The following is a 20110-nucleotide window of genomic DNA, read 5'->3' on the forward strand; positions in this document are numbered from 1 at the left end:
ATAAAATGTTAAAAAATTTGCAAACCTTCCCCAATTATGGACAACCCCGACCCCCCCCCCCCCCCCCCCCCAGTAAATGTAGATATATCCCTAAAATGCATTTAAAACCCCCAACGCATCCATCCCTTATCTCATCCTTCTCCCTCCTCTAAAACATCTCCTCTTATCCTTCCAGGCTCCACATTCAAGCCTCTGAACCCAGTGAAGAGACCGGACAAGAGGAAGAACAGGAGCAGGAGGACTACTATTATGGGAATACCCCAGCAGGTCCAGAGAGAACTGGGTACATAATGCAGTCATTGGATGACAGCTAGCTTTACTCTGAGCTTCACTTTACAAAAAGTCACCCAGACCAATATAAAGGTCCAGGGTTTTGTAAATAAAATGATCATGAGAGTTATGTTGAATGAATACTCTTAGGCACGTTGACAAAAAGTCAAATCAATGGTACTTTATTCTGTCATATTTAAATTAGGTGATAGAAGGTGGTGATAAGATGTGTTCCATCTCTATTCTCCTTCTATATTCCCCTTCTATATTCCCCTTCTATATTCCCCTTCTCTATCCCCCTTCTCTATTCCCCATCTCTATTCTCCTTCTATATTCCCCATCTCTATTCTCCTTCTCTATTCCCCATCTCTATTCCCCATCTCTATTCTCCTTCTATATTCCCCTTCTATATTCCCCATATCTATTCCCCATCTCTATTCCCCTTCTATATTCCCCATCTCTATTCCCCTTCTATATTCCCCTTCTCTGTTCCCCATCTCTATTCTCCTTCTCTATTCCCCATCTCTATTCCCCATCCCCCTTCTATATTCCCCATCTCTATTCCCCTTCTCTATTCCCCTTCTCTTTCCCCATCTCTATTCCCCTTCTCTATTCCCCTTCTATATTCCCCATCTCTATTCCCCTTCTATATTCCCCATCTCTATTCCCCTTCTCTATTCCCCATCTCTATTCCCCTTCTATATTCCCCATCTCTATTCCTCTTCTATATTCCCCTTCTATATTCCCCATGTCTATTCCCCATCTCTATTCCCCATCTCTATTCCCCTTCTATATTCCCCTTCTATATTCCCCATCTCTATTCCCCTTCTATATTCCCCTTCTATATGCCCCTTCTAGCCCTTCACAGTGGCTCTGCGTACCAAGTTCATTCCCAGCTCCCTAACGGCTCTGTCGGACAGGGTAGTGACGGCCAACCAGGTGTGGTCGTTATCCCCACCATCGACGGAGAGACCCCTCTAGCCAACTACGAAGGGGCAAGGGTACACCTCTCAGACCTGGAGGTGAGGCTTTCATATGAGCCTGTATCAAAAATCAGGCTTTCAGCGTTATAACTTGGACAAGTACATGTGTTTTGTGCTACTGGTTATAGTGTAATACTTTCACTTACCGACAGCTACTTGCATGACAAAATTGTAGTTACATTGTATCTCATTACATCTGATTCTGATGTAATGTATTTGCTTTGTGCATTTATACTATAATGACAACTGAACTCATCCAAATAGGCATCCAGAGAGGAGCAGCTGCTGAGACACCACCTCCAGTCTGTATACGGGGACGAACAGGGCTTCAGCCACCACAGGGGACTGGACTCACGTCTATCCTCCACCCAAAGGCCCAAGTCTCTGGCCGTGTCGGGCACGACCTCCTCCTGCTCCGCTGGATTCCCCAGCTTCCTCCAGGAGCCACAGGTGAGTCCAGTTCAGAACAGTGTTACTTCCTGCTGGTGTCATCGACACTGAGTGTATAAACATTAGGAACAACAGCTCTTTCCATGACATAGACTGACCAAGTGAATCCAGGTGAAATCTATGATCCTTTATTGATGTCACTTGTTAAATCCACTTCGATCAGTGTAGTTGAAGTGGAGGAGACAGGTTAAAGAAGGATTTTTAAGCCTTGAGACAATTTAAACATGGATTGTGTATGTGTGCCATTCAGAGGGTAATATGGGCAAGACAAAAGATTTAAGTGCCTTTGAACGGTGTATGGTAGTAGGCGCCAATGCCCACCGGTTTGTGTCAAGAACTGCAATGGTTTTTTCACACTCAACAGTTTCCAGTTTGTATCAAGTATGGTCCACCACCCGAAGGACATCCAGCCAACTTGGCACAACTGCATTGGAGTCAACATTGGCCAGCATCCCTGTGGAACGCTTTCGACACCTTGTAGAGTCCGTTCACTGACGAATTGAGGCTGTTCTGAGGGCAAAAGGGGCAGGTGCAACTCAATATTACAAAGGTGTCCTTGATGTTTTGTACACTCAGTGTCAACGATAAAGTATGCACACATTACTGTAAGTCGCTTTAGATAAAAGTGTCTGTTAAATGGCATGTTTACCCTTCCCTGGAATGACATGATCATCTGATGCTGATGTTAAACCAAGCTTGCTATCTGAACCACTGGACTTAGAACTAAGATCAAAATACTCATTGTGAATGGTTGAATTTTTATTTATTTCACCTTTATTTAACCAGGTAGGCCAGTTGAGAACAAGTTCTCATTTACAACTGCGACCTGGCCAAGATAAAGCGAAGCAGTGCGACAAAAAACAATACAGAGTTACACATAAACAAACGTACAGTCAATAATACAATAGAAAAATCTATACAGTGTGTGCAAATGGAGTACGGAGGTAAGGCAATAAATAGGCCATAGTAGCGAAGTAATTACAATTTAGCAAATTAACACTGGAATGATAGATGTGCAGATGATGATGTGCAAGTAGAAATACTGGTGTGCAAAAGAGCAGAAAAGTAAATAAAAACAATATGGGGATGAGGTAGGTAGTTGGATGGGCTATTTACAGATGGGCTGTGTACAGCTGCAGCGATCGGTAAGCTGCTCAGATAGCTGATGCTTAAAGTTAGTGAGGGAGATATAAGTCTCCAACTTCAGTGATTTTTGCAATTCGTTCCAGTCATTGGCAGCAGAGAACTGGAAGGAAAGACGGCCAAATTAGGTGTTGGCTTTGGGGATGACCAGAGAGATATACCTGCTGGAGCGCGTGCTACGGGTGGGTGTTGTTATGGTGACCAGTGAGCTGAGATAAGTCGGAGCTTTACCTAGCAAAGACTTATCGATGACCTGGAGCCAGTGGGTCTGGCGACGAATATGTAGCTCGGGCCAGCCGACGAGAGCATACAGGTCGCAGTGGTGGGTGGTATATGGGGCTTTGGTGACAAAACGGATGGCACTGTGATAGACTGCATCCAGTTTGGTGAGTAGAGTGTTGGAGGTTATTTTGTAAACGACATTGCCGAAGTCAAGGATCAGTAGGATGGTCAATTTTACAAGGGTATGTTTGGCAGCGTGAGTGAAGGATGCTTTGTTGCGAAATAGGAAGCCGATTCTAGATTTAATTTTGGATTGGAGATGCTTAATGTGAGTCTGGAAGGAGAGTTTACAGTCTAACCAGACACCTAGGTATTTGTAGTTGTCCACATATTCTAAGTCAGAACCATCCAGAGTAGTGATGCTAGTCGGGCGGGCGGGCGGGTGCGGGTGCGGACAGCGAACGGTTGAAGAGCATGCATTTAGTTTTACTAGCGTTTAAGAGCAATTGGAGGCCACGGAAGGAGAGTTTTATGGCATTGAAGCTCGTTTGGAGGTTTGTTCACAGTGTCCAAAGAAGGGCCAGATGTATACAGAATGGTGTCGTCTGCATAGAGGTGGATCAAGGAATCACCCGCAGCAAGAGCGACATCATTGATATATAGAGAGAAAAGAGTCGGCCCAAGAACTGAACCCTGCAGTACCCCCATAGAGCCGGCCAGAGGTCCAGACAACAGGCCCTCCGATTTGACACACTGAACTCTGTCTGAGAAGTAGTTGGTGAACCAGGCGAGGCAGTCATTTGAGAAACCAAGGCTGTTGAGTCTGCCGATAAGAATACGGTGATTGACAGAGGCGAAAGCCTTGGCCAGGTCAATGAAGATGGCTGCACAGTACTGTCTTTCATCGATGGCGGTTATGATATCGTTTAGTACCTTGAGCGTGGTTGAGGTGCACCAGTGAAACCGGATTGCACAGCGGAGAAGGTACAGTGGGATTCGAAATGATTTGTGATCTGTTTGTTAACTTGGCTTTCGAAGACTTTAGAAAGGCAGGGCAGGATGGATATAGGTCTGTAACACTTTGGGTCTAGAGTGTCACCCCCTTTGAAGAGGGGGAGGACCGCAGCAGCTTTCCAATCTTTAGGAATCTCGGACGATATGAAAGAGAGGTTGAACAGACTAGTAATAGGGGTTGCAACAACGGCGGCGGAAAATTTTAGAAAGGGAATGGAATGCTGAGGCTGCATAATGGCCTCCAGCACCACAGTTGGCCAAACTACAGTATATCTACATAGTATGACAGCTCCACAGTTCTCTACATAATATGACTCCTAATGTTGACCCTTGTATTTGCCTCCACCTAGGGTCCGGTGATGTCCATCTCTCCCCAAGCCGCCTACATGTCTAAGATTATCCCCAACGCCTACCTGCCGGCATCCGTCGACGTCATACAGATTGACCACAGCACCAGCCGTACCCGTGGAAACAGCGGTAACGGAACGGTCCGTACCGTCAGCAAGAGCTGCCTGGCATCCGGGTCGTCGGCCAGCCCTGCGTTGTCGAGGAGGTCAGGCGGTGAAGGCTGCTATGAAGGCGGTGACAGCGTTTCACATGGTGACAGTAGTTCCCGTGACAATGGCTCTAAGGCGACCCCACACTCAGTGACTTCGAGATCCAGCTGGAGCCACTCGCAGTCTTCCGAGACGATCAAGTCCAACTCCTCCGCCATCTCCTCCACGAAGGGGAGCTTCGGACCTGCTAACCCACAGACGGTGAGCCTCGTTGGGCACGAGAGACAGCCGCAGCAGTCTGGTGCTGGGGACCAGGACAAGGTGAGCCTACAAAGCTCAGCTAGCTGGGTCAGCAGCACCAGTAGGGGTACTGGTACTGCGACTGCTCAGGGGGGTCTATCTGGATCTGGGGAGATGAGCGATGTTGGAGGAGACTCTCACAGATTCTCTCGCTGTCTGTCGATCATGAAGACCAAGCTGCCCCCGGCTCCCCCCAGGAGAACCAACTCACTGCACCATGAGAAGATGATAAAGAGGCGACTGGTGGAGATTAAAGACCTCAGTGACTCTGTGGGTGGGAAGTTGGAGGCTGCTGAGGAAACAAGCTTGGTTACGATCAAGATCTCTAAAGAGCTCTACAAAGAAATCACAAAGAGCTCTGTCCCTGTATCCAACTCATCTGGGTTTAACTCTTTAGATGATACAAAATCTTCCACAGCCTCTTGTCCTCTGAGTCCCACACAGGCCTCCCATGGAGGTAGTGGAAAATCAGAGGGGCCAGTGTCCAGCAGCTCTTCCCCCCAGAAGGCCCCCTCAGAGGAGGGTACATTTGAAAGGACCATGTCCCCCTCCAGTGGGTACTCCAGCCAGAGTGGTACGCCGACACTTTCCCCCAAGGGGATCCTCCCTTCCGTCTCCCCAAGTAAACAGAAGAAGTATGCCGTCAAACCGGAACGATCTGGTTCAAGAGCTTCCTTCTCTGCAGCCTCGGTCTCCTCTTCCCTCACCTCCCTGTCTTCAGTCACCTCAGAACTCATCAATCGAGAGGCCTCGAAAAACAGCTTTAGCGCTCTTCAGCAGGCCTCCCTACCCCCGGCTGTTATGAGAATAGAAACTCCAGAAACGGTGACCCCGGTCCGTTTCTCTTCATCCATGGCGATCAGTGAGCTGCTTAACATTCCGCCACCCCCCAACATCAAAGCCCCTTCCCCGCCACCCCCGGAGACCTGGGCCCACAACAAACGTACTTTCGAACTGCTGTGTGGGCCTTGCCCCAACGTCAACAGGCTAGCACAGCTCCAGAAGCAACAGGAACTAAAAGAGCAAGCTGCCATGATTGAGCAAAAGCAGGAACCTCAAACTAAAGCTAGCAAGGAGTCTGAAGGCTCGGACAAAAAGCAGGCTACGATAGAAGAAGTTACTTTGACAAAATCAGAAAGCAAATACATTGTTCCCAAAGACAAGACTGAGCCTACGTTAGAGGCACATGAGGTATCCGAGAGCACAGAAAGTCAAACGAAAGAACAAGGAAGCCCGGCGGTGATCGCAGAGAAGGTAAAAGCAAGTGTAGAGATCCTGGACCAGAACCAGGAGCAGAGTAGTAGTAGCAGTAGTAGTGTTGCACAGGTCAAGGATCAAGAAGAGAGGCTAGAGACACAAGTTCGTTTAACGATGATTCCAAAGAAGGAACCCCCTCCTGTCATGAAGAAAAGTACTCCTAGCAAAGAAGCTAAAGTTCAATTAACAGCAGATATTCAACAAAAGTCGCCATTTGATGAGGTCACAGTAGAGGTGAAGGTAGAGTCACCCAGCGAGAGTGAGAAGTGTTCTCCACAGGCTGAGGTAGTCGCTAAGGAAGTTGAGGTAGTCACTAAGGAAGTTGAGGTTGAGGTAGCAGCTAAGGAGGTCGAAGGTCGGAGTGCTACTGAAAACACTAAAGAGGAAAGTCCCACCAAATCTACACAGACCCTTGCCGCGGAGCCTCCCAAAGTGGACCGGGTCTCTCCTCCAGCCTCCCCTCCCCCTGCCCACCACCCTCCTCCACCTCCTTCTAAGACACCTCCCTACTCTGTGGCCACTCCCCCACCTGAGGTAGAGGTGGAGTGTGAGGAAGAAATTCCCATAGTACAGTCCTGCTGGCCCCCTCCACCTCCACCAGAGGAGCCAGCACATTCAGTCTTTGATGAGCCAGATGAGATGGACTTTCCACCTCCTCCCCCTCCCTTCATGACGGAGAGTTTGCCAGACGTGGTGGAGACATGTAACACAGTCACTGATGTCCAGGAGGCGTCCATTGTAGCTCTGGATGGGGAGGAGGTTAAGGAAACCGTGAATGGTTTCACTGTAGCAACTGTGAATGGGGAAACTGCAGATCTGTCACCCATTCCGGCTCAAATGGAGCCAAAAGAGGATAAACATGAAAAGGTGATTCTGAACTCTAATGCAATCCCAACTGATGAAACCAGCTTTGAGATATCTGAATCAGCTGAGCTCCAATTAATTCCGTCACATGATTCAGCTGTCGTTTCTCCAGTTCAGCCCAATGAAAAAGAGGCAGAGGTCGAGCAATCTGCCCAGAAAACAATCACAATGCAAGAAGCCACCCCTCAACCAACAGAAACTTCTCCTGAGTCACAGGAAGTCCCGCCCTTACCAGAGAATGTCCCTCCCCCTCCCCAGGAAGCTCCTCCTCCTCCACCAATGACAACAGCCTTGGTGACCCCATCAAGTATTCCTCCTCCACCTCCTATCAATGTCCCCCTCCCTCCCCCTGTACAATTTGAGGATCAGATGCCCTCTGAGCTCCCTAACAGTGCCCCACTTCCACCACCCATTAACATCCCTCTCCCACCCCCTCTCCCAACTGAGAACCAACCCCATGTGATCTTCAGGAGACAGCCAAGCTTGGCGAACAGAGAGTCCAGGAGCAAAGACCTTCTGTCTAGGCACAAGAGTGTCCCCATTCCCAAAGAAGACGCCAACATTCCACTGGTCACACCCTCTCTGCTTCAAATGGTACGTCTCAGATCGGTCAACGTTGGCAAAGACCACGTTAAAGTGCTTTCTGACGACAACAATTCCAACAGTGGGAAACCATCTGCTCAGGATCAGAGTTCAACCCAAATCCAAACCCAAGGATCTCAGAACGTAACACCCCAAAAACCAATTCGGAAATCCCTGTCACTAAAATCCACAACTCCGCCACTGAAGTCATCACCAGTGACGCTCATCGCCCCCTCGATGAGTTTGCAGGAAGCTATCAGAATGAAGACAGCGGCCATGTCTTCCAGAGATAATCTTCCAACACGCTTTAGAATGCCATCCACCTCATTTCCCAGTTACAGTGGGGGTGAATCAGGAATGTTATCCCCATTGTCACCAGAAGGGGGCGAGATGCTAAAGACCCCCACCACCACCGCTAGCTTCATCTTCTCCAGGAGCTCAAAGAAGGTTGTCATAGAAACGCCTGCCTGCCCCGAGGTACAGGCGAGTCTAAAGCAGAGCCTAGCCGCGGAACTCAAGCGTGTTTCCGAACAGTCTAAGGCTTCCACAGTTGCTAACGGCAACGTTGGAAGAACTGTGATTCCGAGGAGAATTCCGCCACCCGTGGCTAAGAAACCAGCTCACACCTTGGAGAAGCCTGTGTGTTCAACACTGAGGAGCACTCTATCTCCAAGGGGAACAGAAGCTAATGGAGAGACAGAAACAGCGCAACTTGCTGGCCAGCAAGCACTGACAGAGGACAGCAAGTAAGAACACCAGCACTACCAGCACTACACCTAGAATAGGACTGTTGCTGCATGTTAATAACTACACCTCATTGAAAAGACAAGGTGTAAAGTAAATGTAAATGTTATTTGTTTATTTCCAATGTTGATTGATGTTGCAATGCAGGGAGTGCATCAAATTGATCTGGCAGTGATTATGTTTCATTGAATGCTTATAAATTCTTTAAAGACGAACACCACGCTCTCTCTCTCTCAAACACACACACTACATATCATAGGGCTCTGGTCGCAGGTAGTGCACTATATAGGGAATAAGGTGCCTATAGGGACGCACTGACTTCTAAGTTTTACATATTTCTACTGTTTTCCAGGTGAAATGGAGACGTCTACCATTGTGGAAGCAACATTGCGCTTTTGAAAAAGACTTGCATTCTTGTGGAATGGGACTAAGATGGACGAACAAAGCAAGGACTGCAAGAACCTGAGAGACATGGGGGGGGGGGGGGGGGGTGGAGAGAGGATAATGAGAGGATAATGAGAGTAGAGAGAGAGAATCAAAACAGTATCCACTTAAGAACTCAACTCAGAGTTAAAATGTGTCTTCAAAGGCCTTCATATTTTTGCAAAAGAAATGGCATTGGTCCCCATTTCTTTCAAATTAAAGCTTTATTTTGGAGTATTTTTCTAAAACATAGAGTTCTAGTTAGGGCTCTATTCAATCCGTATCGTGGAAGTTCAGCGCGATTGACATTTAAAGACAATGTTCCAGCGTTAGAGACTGCCTTCACTGTAAACGCTTCATGGCGGCTCAGTCGGAAAATACCTTTAAAAACGCTTCAGCGACACAGACAGAATAGAGCCCTTAGTCTGCTCTAGGAAAGTGCAAACAGTGCCCCCTCAGGACAAAGGGTGTACTGCGGCCTGGATTTTGTAAATACAGCACAAAAGACTGTGCTTGTAGTAGAGGTCATCCAGAGGTTAGAAAAGGTAGCAGTCACTGCAGTTGAGAAAGAAAAACAAGACAACAATTTAAAAAAAAAAAATCATAAAGATGCCCTTTTGGAGTCAAACAATCACTGAATTATCTTATTTCCTAATGGAATAACAGATTATGCAATTCCCAGGATATATCTTTTGATCTCGTCGATTAATCAATCAATTAATTTGTGGTGTTAATCAATCAATTAACACCACATTTTACTGCACCTATCCGGTGTGTGTCAATCAATGTGTTATTTTTGCTTTTTGACCAATGAAACCACAAATTATTTAGGCTTAGGTAGGGCAGCGCTTGAGAAAAAGGGACGCTGCATATTTAAAAATACCATTTATATATTAGACCTATTGTCAAATTTATTTAAAAAAAAAATAATAATAATAATAATAATAAATCAGTTTGTAAGATAATGAAGCTTTTAAAGTTTAGGCAAAAAAAACTTTTATTCTTCTGAAAACTAACGTTCAACGAAATGAGCTGCTTCCCAATTCTAGATCTCTAGGCCTGTATCCCAAATGGCTTATGTATTCCCCACACAGTAGTAGTATGGTGGCAGCAGATAGCCTAGCGGTTAGAGCGTTTGGCCAGTAACTGAAAGGTTGCTGGTTTGAATACCCGAGCCGACAAGGTGAATAATTGTTGTTGTGTTTTACACCAGGGGTACTGTACTACTATGGCTGACCGTGTAAAACATCACATTTTACTGCACCTATCCGGTGTGTGTCAATAAAATTATAATTTTTTTGAACGGATAAATTTTTTAACCAGAGAATATAGTGTATTTTGGGACACAACCCAAGCAGATAGGCACAATATGGCTATTCCTTATAGTTACTTACACTAAACACCATTTCCATGCGTTCAAAAGACAATATTGATGGCTTTTCTGTTACTTAACCATTTCATGTTTAATTAATTGTCACGAGAATTTTCAATCCCAATGATAATAACTAACAATTATTAAAGCTTTGACTAATTCCCGAGGCTTGTAAGACCCTGGGTTTAATAATAATTAGGCAAAGACTCAGCTTATGCAAAAGGTTTGTACAGTTTATTCACGAGAACGTTCTAAAGTCCATAATACAAAGACATGCCGTTTTCTAACTCACTCCCTACATACGCACATACCTACACACAAACAGTAGATAGCCTACGCACATACATACACACGAACAGGAGGTTAGATATATCCTTCCCCATAGTTCTCACCACTGTTTATCACTACCATACTGGCAGTTCCATTCCCCAGAGATTAGAGGAACCTTGACAGGACTCCCTGTCCTGCCGTAAGTTTCTCAGAGTTCTAACCAGGTTCAGGTCAGACACAGTTTAATTGTTCTCGGTATATTCTTAGTCACACTAACACATTTCTACTTGTCTCGACCAAACTTTATTAGACTGAAGTTTATCGTTCTAATTCATTATACATGTTACAGAATCTAATAATTACTAATAGTTACGTTTGTCTAATTATTCATTATATCTGTTACATAATGTCATAATTACGTTTCAGGGTGGAATTGTTTAGTCATTACCTTTAAGCATATAAATTCCCTTATCATTAATGTGTCTTTAAGTTGCTTTAAAACAACGTTCTTTATTAGTCCTGCGTCAGCATTATTAACATCGTCTGTCATTTCACAACCAAATATTAAACCTTTGGTTTGAGTTCAACTGATTCATCAAAATGTCTTGTTTCTGTGGATGGCCTTACAGAGTCAGTTTTACTTCATAAAATCCGCAGGCCTCTGGATCGTAACTACAGAAACAGGGAGTGCAAATGGTAAACTATTCCCTACATGGTGAACAACTTTTGGGACGTACCTTGTGAACAGTAGCGCACTACAGTCTGAAAGTATTCAGACCCCTTCCCTTTTTCCACATTTTGTTATATCACAACCTTATTCTAAAATGTATTAAAAAATAAATAAAAATGTCCTCAATCTACACACAATACCCCATAATGACAAAGCAAAAACAGTTTTTTTTAAGTGTTGCTAATTTATAAAAAATAAAATAAAAAAACTTATTTACATAAGTATTCAAAACATTTCATATGAGACTCGAAATTGAGCTCAGGTGCATCCTGTTTCCATTGATCATCCTTGAGATGTTTCTACAAGTTCATTAAGGTCCACCTGTGGTAAATTCAATTGATTGGACATGATCTGGAAAGGCACACACCTATCTATATAAGGTCCCATAGTTGACAGTGCATGTCAGAGCAAAAACCAAGCAATGAGGTCGAAGGAATTGTCCGTAGAGCTCCGAAACAGGATTGTGTCAAGGCACCAATCTGGGGAAGGGTACCAAAAAATATTCTGCAGCATTGAAGGTCCCCAAGAACACAGTGGCCTCCATCATTCTTAAATGGAAGAAGTTTGGAACCACCAAGACTCTTCCTAGAGCTGGACACCTGAGCAAGGAGAAGGTAGCCTAGTGGTTAGAGCGTTGGACTAGTAACCGGAAGGTTGCAAGATTGAAACGCCGAGCTGACAAGATAAAAAATCTGTCATTCTGCCCCTGAACAAGGCAGTTAACCCAGTGTTCCTAGGCCGTCATTGAAAATAAGTATTTGTTCTTAACTGACTTGTTGAGTTAAATAAAGGTAAAATAACAGTGAAAAAAAAGGGCCTTGGTCAGGGAGGTGAACAAGAACCCGATGGTCACTCTGACAGCGCTCCAGAGTTCCTCTGTGGAGATGGGAGAATCTTCCAGAAGGACAACCATCTCTGCAGCACTCCACCAATGAGGAAGCCACTCCTCAGTAAAAGGGACATGACAGCCTGCTTTGAGTTTGCCAAAAGGCACCTAAAGGACTCTCAGACCATGAGAAACAAGATTCTCTGGTCTAATGAAACCAAGATTGAACTCTTTGGCCTGAAAGCCAAGCATCATGTCTAGAGGAAACCTGGCACCATCCCTACGGTGAAGCATGGTGGTGGCAGCATCATGCTCTGGGGATTGTTTTCAGCGGCAGGGACTGGGAGACTAGTCAGAATTGAAGGAAAGATGAACGGAGCAGAGTACAGAGAGATCCTTGATGAAAACCTGCTCAGGACCTCAGACTGGGACAAAGATTCACCTTCCAACAGGACAACGACCCTAAGCACACACCCAAGACAATGCAGGAGTGGCTTCAGGACAAGTCCTTGAGTGGCCCAGCCAGAGCCCGGACTTGAACCTGATCGAACATCTCTGGAGAGACCTGAAAATAGCTGTGCAACGACGCTCCCCATCCAACCTGACAGAGCTTGAGAGGATCTGCAGAGAAGAATGGGAGAAACTCCCCAAATACAGGTGTGCCAAGAAGAGTCAAGGCTGTAATCGCTGTCAGAGATGCATCAACTAAGTACTGAAGAATGAAAATTATATACATTTGCAAAAAAGTCTAAAAAACTGTTTTTGCTTTGTCATTATGGGGTATTGTGTGTAGAATGATGAGGGTGGGAAAAAACAATTTAATCCATTTTAGAATAAAACTAACATAACAAAATGTGGAAAAAGTGAAGGGGTCTGAATACTTTCTGAATGCACTGTATATAGTGAGCCATATGGGACTCGATACTATAGCCTTCATCTCTAGTAGTACTATTGGACTGAGGAGAGACAATGGTGAATATAGTGAGCTATATGGGACTCAGTACTACTAGAGATAAAGACTATAGTATCACTGGACTGAGGAGAGACGATGGTGTAAATAGTGAGCTATATGGGACTCAGTACTACTAGACATAAAGACTATAGTATCACTGGACTGAGGAGAGACGATGGTGAATATAGTGAGCTATATGGGACTCGGTACTACTAGAGATAAAGACTATAGTATCACTGGACTGAGGAGAGACGATGGTGTATATAGTGAGCTATATGGGACTCAGTACTACTAGAGATAAAGACTATAGTATCACTGGACTGAGGAGAGACGATGGTGTATATAGTGAGCTATATGGGACTCAGTACTACTAGAGATAAAGACTATAGTATCACTGGACTGAGGAGAGACGATGGTGTATATAGTGAGCTATATGGGACTCAGTACTACTAGAGATAAAGACTATAGTATCACTGGACTGAGGAGAGACGATGGTGAGCCTTTGGGCAACATTTCTTTAAAGAAAATAACTATTTTACACTCTTGTTATCCTCCTTTCACATTGGCTGCAGTAGCCTAGATTTTTCCCATTTTTCTTTTGACTCTGCACCTGGCCGGCCTTATTGTCATGGAAAGTAACAACGTTTCTTACTTGATTCAAAAGTACAAAATAATAAGAAAAAAAATATATAGAGTCATGTACTTATTTTATGAAAAGAGGATAAATTGTGTATTAGAAATCACATATTTCTGTGATTGTGTTTTTCAGTTGGGTGACTGTGTGGTAACCATGTGTAGTTGTCTGGTAACATTTAAACCAATCATCAGTCAGGCAGGATGTAGATCTTACCAAGAGGCCACTCCCTATATTAAAGCTTTCACAGCATCAGATTTCAACATATCTGCCAGCCATTGTGACAGGCCATCTCACTGGAGATGCCATCCAGAGGACACTGGGAAAGGAAGACAACCACCGGTTTATTTCATTTACAGATGATACAGTATCAGTATTGTGACACGAATAACAGATTCATTCCTGGTACCACCACCACCCCATATGATAAAATAACAGATAATTCCTGGTACCACCACCCCATATGATAAAATAACAGATCATTCCTGGTACCACCACCCCCCCCCCCCCCCTCATATGATAATATAACAGTATAATTCCTGGTACCACCACCCCATATGATAAAATAACAGATCATTCCTGGTACCACCACCCCCCCCCCCCCCCCCCCCCCCCCCATATGATAATATAACAGTATAATTCCTGGTACCACCACCACCACCCCATATGATAAAATAACAGAATAATTCCTGGTACCACCCCATATGATAAAATAACAGATAATTCCTGGTACCACCACCTCATGATAAAATAATTGCTGATAAAATAACCCAAATTGATGTGCTAGTTTGATCATAGTATTAAAGGGGAATGGAAACACTTTAGGAAGCGAATCAAAGCAAATAGATGTATTCAATCCACTAATACTAAACGTGTGCATTTAACATAAAAACATCTCTATATTCATTATTTTGATCTTCGACCAGGTTTTATTTGAGCTACGGTCAGCGCCATTTTAAATTGCCATAGTAACGAGCGACAGACAGGAAGCAGGAAATGGTCTGTGGTGTCGAAGACGGTGAGGGAAGGGACGGACAACAACAAATAGTCATTCAGACATGAACTATATAGCGCCCAGGCTGTATGAATTGGCTCCTAAAAGATCCCTCGGTAAACTAACACATAGGCTGCCCAAAGACACGCAACTTTTGAAAGAAATGTCTCCCGTGTCCTGAAGAGGAAGGACGTGCCAGCTCGATCTGCAGACTTCACGATGAAGGGCACTTTCGATGAGGCAACCGGGAGTTTCCGACTGGAAAGGAGTAATACATAGGTCCTACGTTGAAGCTCTCTGCTTGCGCTTCCATTTAACATGTCGACGGTTATGGTGTAGGGGTTACCGACCGACCGACAGACAGATAGACAGGACGGAGGCGACGCGAGTCAATGCAATGGAGCCTGAAGTAACGTTAACCGGTCATCACTGTTGTTGACTAGGCCAGCGTTACACACTGGACAACTTTGTTGCAATTAAAAGGTAAGTTAACTAGCTAATTGCGTCTGAAGTGTTTTGTGTAACAGCCCCCCATGAAATAACATTAGCAAGCAACTGAACAGTTTCTCCGTGTAACCTCTGTTATTAGGTAACGTTAGTTACTGTGGCTAGCTTCCACCTCAGATATAGTCGAGTACTGGAATACATTTAGTTGACATTTTGTTTTTATAATGTTTTGTTAGCTCCACCTCATTTAGCTAGACTGAAGTTGACAGCTAATGTTTGCTGAAAAATTAATGTCCCTGTATCCGGTGTGTGTGTGTGTGTGTGTGTTGACAAAGCATACAAGACAGGTAGCTTGTTAACACCAACTGATAGATTTGGGTTCAGTTGTCTTATTAACAAAACGTTCGTTTGTTTTCAGGATGACATCTTCATCCCTGAAAAGGTTTTCATCCTGGAGGAGACTGTTCAGGAGGCAGAGGAGGTACATGCAAATCCAAGTTTATTTCTAAGGCTATTGTTTATTTCAAGTATATGCAGTGATTCTTGAATATAACTATAGTCTAATTAGATGCCTTAATTGTTTTCTACCAACAGGAAAGAACGGTTAGTACAGCATGCCAAACTGACCCCTGGGTGCCAGAGTATTTCTATGCTGCGGTGGAGAAAAGGTCCACGAGACCCTCACTAAAGAGGTTCCACCGAGACCCTCACTAAAGAGGGTCCCCCGAGACCCTCACTAGAGGTTCCCCCAAAACCCTCACTAAAGAGGGTCCCCCGAGACCCTCACTAGAGGTTCCCCCGAGACCCTCACTAAAGAGGTTCCCCCGAGACCCTCACTAAAGTGGTTCCACCGGGACCCTCACTAAAGAGGTTCCACCGGGACCCTCACTAGAGGTTCCACCGGGACCCTCACTAAAGAGGTTCCACCGGGACCCTCAAAGAGCTCGGGGCCCAGCTCGATTGAGCTCACGTCCATCAGTACAACCAAGTCCTGACCCTATACACCACAGATGGAACGAGACAAAGTGAGATCAGCGAAGACCAGGACTCGCTGTATGAACCTGAGAGCTCAGAATCACAGTGCGAGTCAAGATGTACTATCGATCACTTTGGGGGGGAGCGGGATGGTGTTCCCGAAAATAGAGAAGGAGCAGGTCATTCAACAGCGAGTTCAAAAGATACACCCCCATCCATAAAGGGAATCGGAGTGGAATTGTTTTTTCACATATTTTGTATTTTTTTTAACCCGTTTCAGTGGATGTGCTACCTTGTCCTGGTTTTACTGTTTCCTCTCTCTCTCTCTCGCTCTCTCAACGCTCAGCTGTGAAAAGCCAACTGACATTTGCTCCTGAGGTGTTGTACCCTCTATAACCACTGTGGTTATTATTTTGAGGAAAAGGGGCTTTTTGTAAAATATATTTAAATCGATTACTATGCTGGATGCTGTGTATTCGCTAACTGTCTGAGTGATGGGACATTTTATATAGTATCTGTAACATATTTTGGTGCGTATTTAATCTGCATCTTAACTTCTTAAAGTGGTAATCAGCAGTAGAAACAATAACAAAGTATCTCGCTGCTCCTCTTTGGGTAAAAAGCTGAGGGGTGGGGCTGGAGAAATGTAACCACTCTCAAAGCTATAGATGCAAGGACTGACCATCGATGGCATAAAAACTGTAATCCTGTTTCTGTGATCTGTTTCCACTACCATGTAGACTGTTCGCTCTGGATAAAGACGTCTGCTAAATAGCATATATTATTAAAGTCTACTTTGACTCTGCAAACTAGCTGGCCCGTGTAGTTACCATTTCCTTTCCAATAGATGGCAGCCCTAGCTAGATGCAGTCGCTACCCTAGCAACAGGGACACAGGATTAATGCTCGTTGAAAGTAGTTTTATCTGGTTATGCTTGAACCTGTTGTTATAGTGGACAAGCTAACTAGTACTATTTTTACATAAGTCGCAGGCATTGGGTCTATGTCTTGAAAACAAATTACCTTGTTGTCATGTTGCTACTATGCTGTGTTGTCGTCTTGATGTAGTGTTGTCTCTTGTTGTGATGTGTTTTCTGTCATATATTATATATATATATATATATATATACATATTAATATTACATATATATATTAATCCCAGCTCCCATAGGAGGCCTTTTGGTAGGCCGTCATTGTGAATAAGATTTTGTTCTTAACTGACTTGCCCAGTTAAAGGTAAAAATAAAATAAATACGAAATGAACTTTTCCTTTGCTTCTGTATGTATGTGCACGTTATGGAAGAAACAACACACTCAGACCCTCTAGCTGAGGTGTGTCAGACGGCATATCTGTGTTAGTTACTGCTACGAGAACAAACATTTTGATCCGGGGCAACGATCGGCTCAAAGATGAACAGCTTCAGTAAGTTTATTGGCTCTCTAACTAACATTATTTCATCCTCTGTAATAAACTCATCTAATTCTCTGACTCGGCCGCTACTCAGTTAAATTCAGCCATTTTGGGGAATTCCATAATGTTCTCTCCTGCCAGTGATGCAACAATGCCAATATGGTGATTTTACAGTTAGCTGGTGTTCTAAATCAGTGTTTCCATTCACCCTTTAATTAATGACAGAATGATTATTCCTCAGGCTAAGAAGAGCGAGTGATGATGCCATGGTGATGTGTGTGAAGTTCCTGGGGGAATGTAGCTGAGCAAGGAGAGAACGTATCAGTGTATTGAGAGAGAGAGAGAGAGAGAGTGTGTGTTTCCCTGTCTTAGCTGATGTTGCCTCCCTTCAGTGTTTTACAGGTGACGTGTCCCAGTTTGGTCATCGGGTGTTTGTCCTGCCACTGGGCTACGCTCTCTCCTGACACCTTCAGGTCCACCTGGAGAGAGAGACAGAAACCCTCAGTGTACTGGGTTACACACTATCCTGACACCTTCAGGTCCACCTGGAGAGAGAGACAGAAACCCTCAGTGTACTGGGTTACACACTATCCTGATACCTTCAGGTCCACCTGGAGACACAGACAGAAACCCTCAGTGTACTGGGTTACACACTATCCTGACACCTTCAGGTCCACCTGGAGAGAGAGACAGAAACCCTCAGTGTACTTGGTTACACACTATCCTGACACCTTCAGGTCCACCTGGAGACACAGACAGAAACCCTCAGTGTACTGGGTTACACACTATCCTGACACCTTCAGGTCCACCTGGAGAGAGACAGACAGAAACCCTCAGTGTACTGGGTTACACACTATCCTGACACCTTCAGGTCCACCTGGAGAGAGAGACAGAAACCCTCAGTGTACTGGGTTACACACTATCCTGACACCTTCAGGTCCACCTGGAGAGAGAGACAGAAACCCTCAGTGTACTTGGTTACACACTATCCTGACACCTTCAGGTCCACCTGGAGAGAGAGACAGAAACCCTCAGTGTACTGGGTTACACACTATCCTGACACCTTCAGGTCCACCTGGAGAGAGAGACAGAAACCCTCAGTGTACTGGGTTACACACTATCCTGACACCTTCAGGTCCACCTGGAGAGAGAGACAGAAACCCTCAGTGTACTGGGTTACACACTATCCTGATACCTTCAGGTCCACCTGGAGAGAGAGACAGACAGAAACCCTCAGTATACTTGGTTACACACTATCCTGATACCTTCAGGTCCACCTGGAGACACAGACAGAAACCCTCAGTGTACTGGGTTACACACTATCCTGACACCTTCAGGTCCACCTGGAGAGAGACAGACAGAAACCCTCAGTGTACTGGGTTACACACTATCCTGACACCTTCAGGTCCACCTGGAGAGAGAGACAGAAACCCTCAGTGTACTTGGTTACACACTATCCTGACACCTTCAGGTCCACCTGGAGAGAGAGACAGAAACCCTCAGTGTACTGGGTTACACACTATCCTGACACCTTCAGGTCCACCTGGAGAGAGAGACAGAAACCCTCAGTGTACTGGGTTACACACTATCCTGACACCTTCAGGTCCACCTGGAGAGAGAGACAGAAACCCTCAGTGTACTGGGTTACACACTATCCTGATACCTTCAGGTCCACCTGGAGAGAGAGACAGACAGAAACCCTCAGTATACTTGGTTACACACTATCCTGACACCTTCAGGTCCACCTGGAGACACAGACAGAAACCCTCAGTGTACTGGGTTACACACTATCCTGACACCTTCAGGTCCACCTGGAGAGAGACAGACAGAAACCCTCAGTGTACTGGGTTACACACTATCCTGACACCTTCAGGTCCACCTGGAGAGAGAGACAGAAACCCTCAGTGTACTTGGTTACACACTATCCTGACACCTTCAGGTCCACCTGGAGAGAGAGACAGAAACCCTCAGTGTACTGGGTTACACACTATCCTGACACCTTCAGGTCCACCTGGAGAGAGAGACAGAAACCCTCAGTGTACTGGGTTACACACTATCCTGACACCTTCAGGTCCACCTGGAGAGAGAGACAGAAACCCTCAGTGTACTGGGTTACACACTATCCTGATACCTTCAGGTCCACCTGGAGAGAGAGACAGACAGAAACCCTCAGTATACTTGGTTACACACTATCCTGATACCTTCAGGTCCACCTGGAGACACAGACAGAAACCCTCAGTGTACTGGGTTACACACTATCCTGACACCTTCAGGTCCACCTGGAGAGAGACAGACAGAAACCCTCAGTGTACTGGGTTACACACTATCCTGACACCTTCAGGTCCACCTGGAGAGAGAGACAGAAACCCTCAGTGTACTTGGTTACACACTATCCTGACACCTTCAGGTCCACCTGGAGAGAGAGACAGAAACCCTCAGTGTACTGGGTTACACACTATCCTGACACCTTCAGGTCCACCTGGAGAGAGAGACAGAAACCCTCAGTGTACTGGGTTACACACTATCCTGATACCTTCAGGTCCACCTGGAGACACAGACAGAAACCCTCAGTGTACTGGGTTACACACTATCCTGACACCTTCAGGTCCACCTGGAGAGAGACAGACAGAAACCCTCAGTGTACTGGGTTACACACTATCCTGACACCTTCAGGTCCACCTGGAGAGAGAGACAGAAACCCTCAGTGTACTGGGTTACACACTATCCTGATACCTTCAGGTCCACCTGGAG

General features: G+C 45.2%; 1 protein-coding gene and 1 long non-coding RNA gene across 6 annotated transcripts in view; both read left to right on the top strand.

Moving 5' to 3' along the window:
- Nucleotides 1-10989, top strand: part of LOC115176299 (uncharacterized protein KIAA1522 homolog) — a 114373-nt gene extending 103384 nt beyond the window's left edge. For all 5 annotated transcript variants that reach the window (XM_029736237.1, XM_029736235.1, XM_029736236.1 and 2 more), the window contains 5 exons: nucleotides 176-283; nucleotides 1129-1292; nucleotides 1518-1703; nucleotides 4433-8328; nucleotides 8679-10989. In XM_029736237.1, the coding sequence (XP_029592097.1) occupies nucleotides 176-283; nucleotides 1129-1292; nucleotides 1518-1703; nucleotides 4433-8328; nucleotides 8679-8682 (4358 nt within the window). In that variant the 3' untranslated portion in view covers nucleotides 8683-10989. The remainder of the gene's footprint in view (nucleotides 1-175; nucleotides 284-1128; nucleotides 1293-1517; nucleotides 1704-4432; nucleotides 8329-8678) is intronic.
- A 3519-nt stretch (nucleotides 10990-14508) lies between these two features.
- LOC115176301 (uncharacterized) lies at nucleotides 14509-16761 on the top strand. Its single transcript, XR_003872212.1, has 3 exons — nucleotides 14509-15010; nucleotides 15393-15455; nucleotides 15569-16761. It is a non-coding gene; the product is annotated as an uncharacterized LOC115176301 (long non-coding RNA).
- Nucleotides 16762-20110: the final 3349 nt, after the last annotated feature.

The sequence above is a fragment of the Salmo trutta genome, chromosome 36, assembly GCF_901001165.1.
Source record: "Salmo trutta chromosome 36, fSalTru1.1, whole genome shotgun sequence".
In the NCBI taxonomy this organism is placed as follows: Eukaryota; Metazoa; Chordata; class Actinopteri; order Salmoniformes; family Salmonidae; genus Salmo; species Salmo trutta.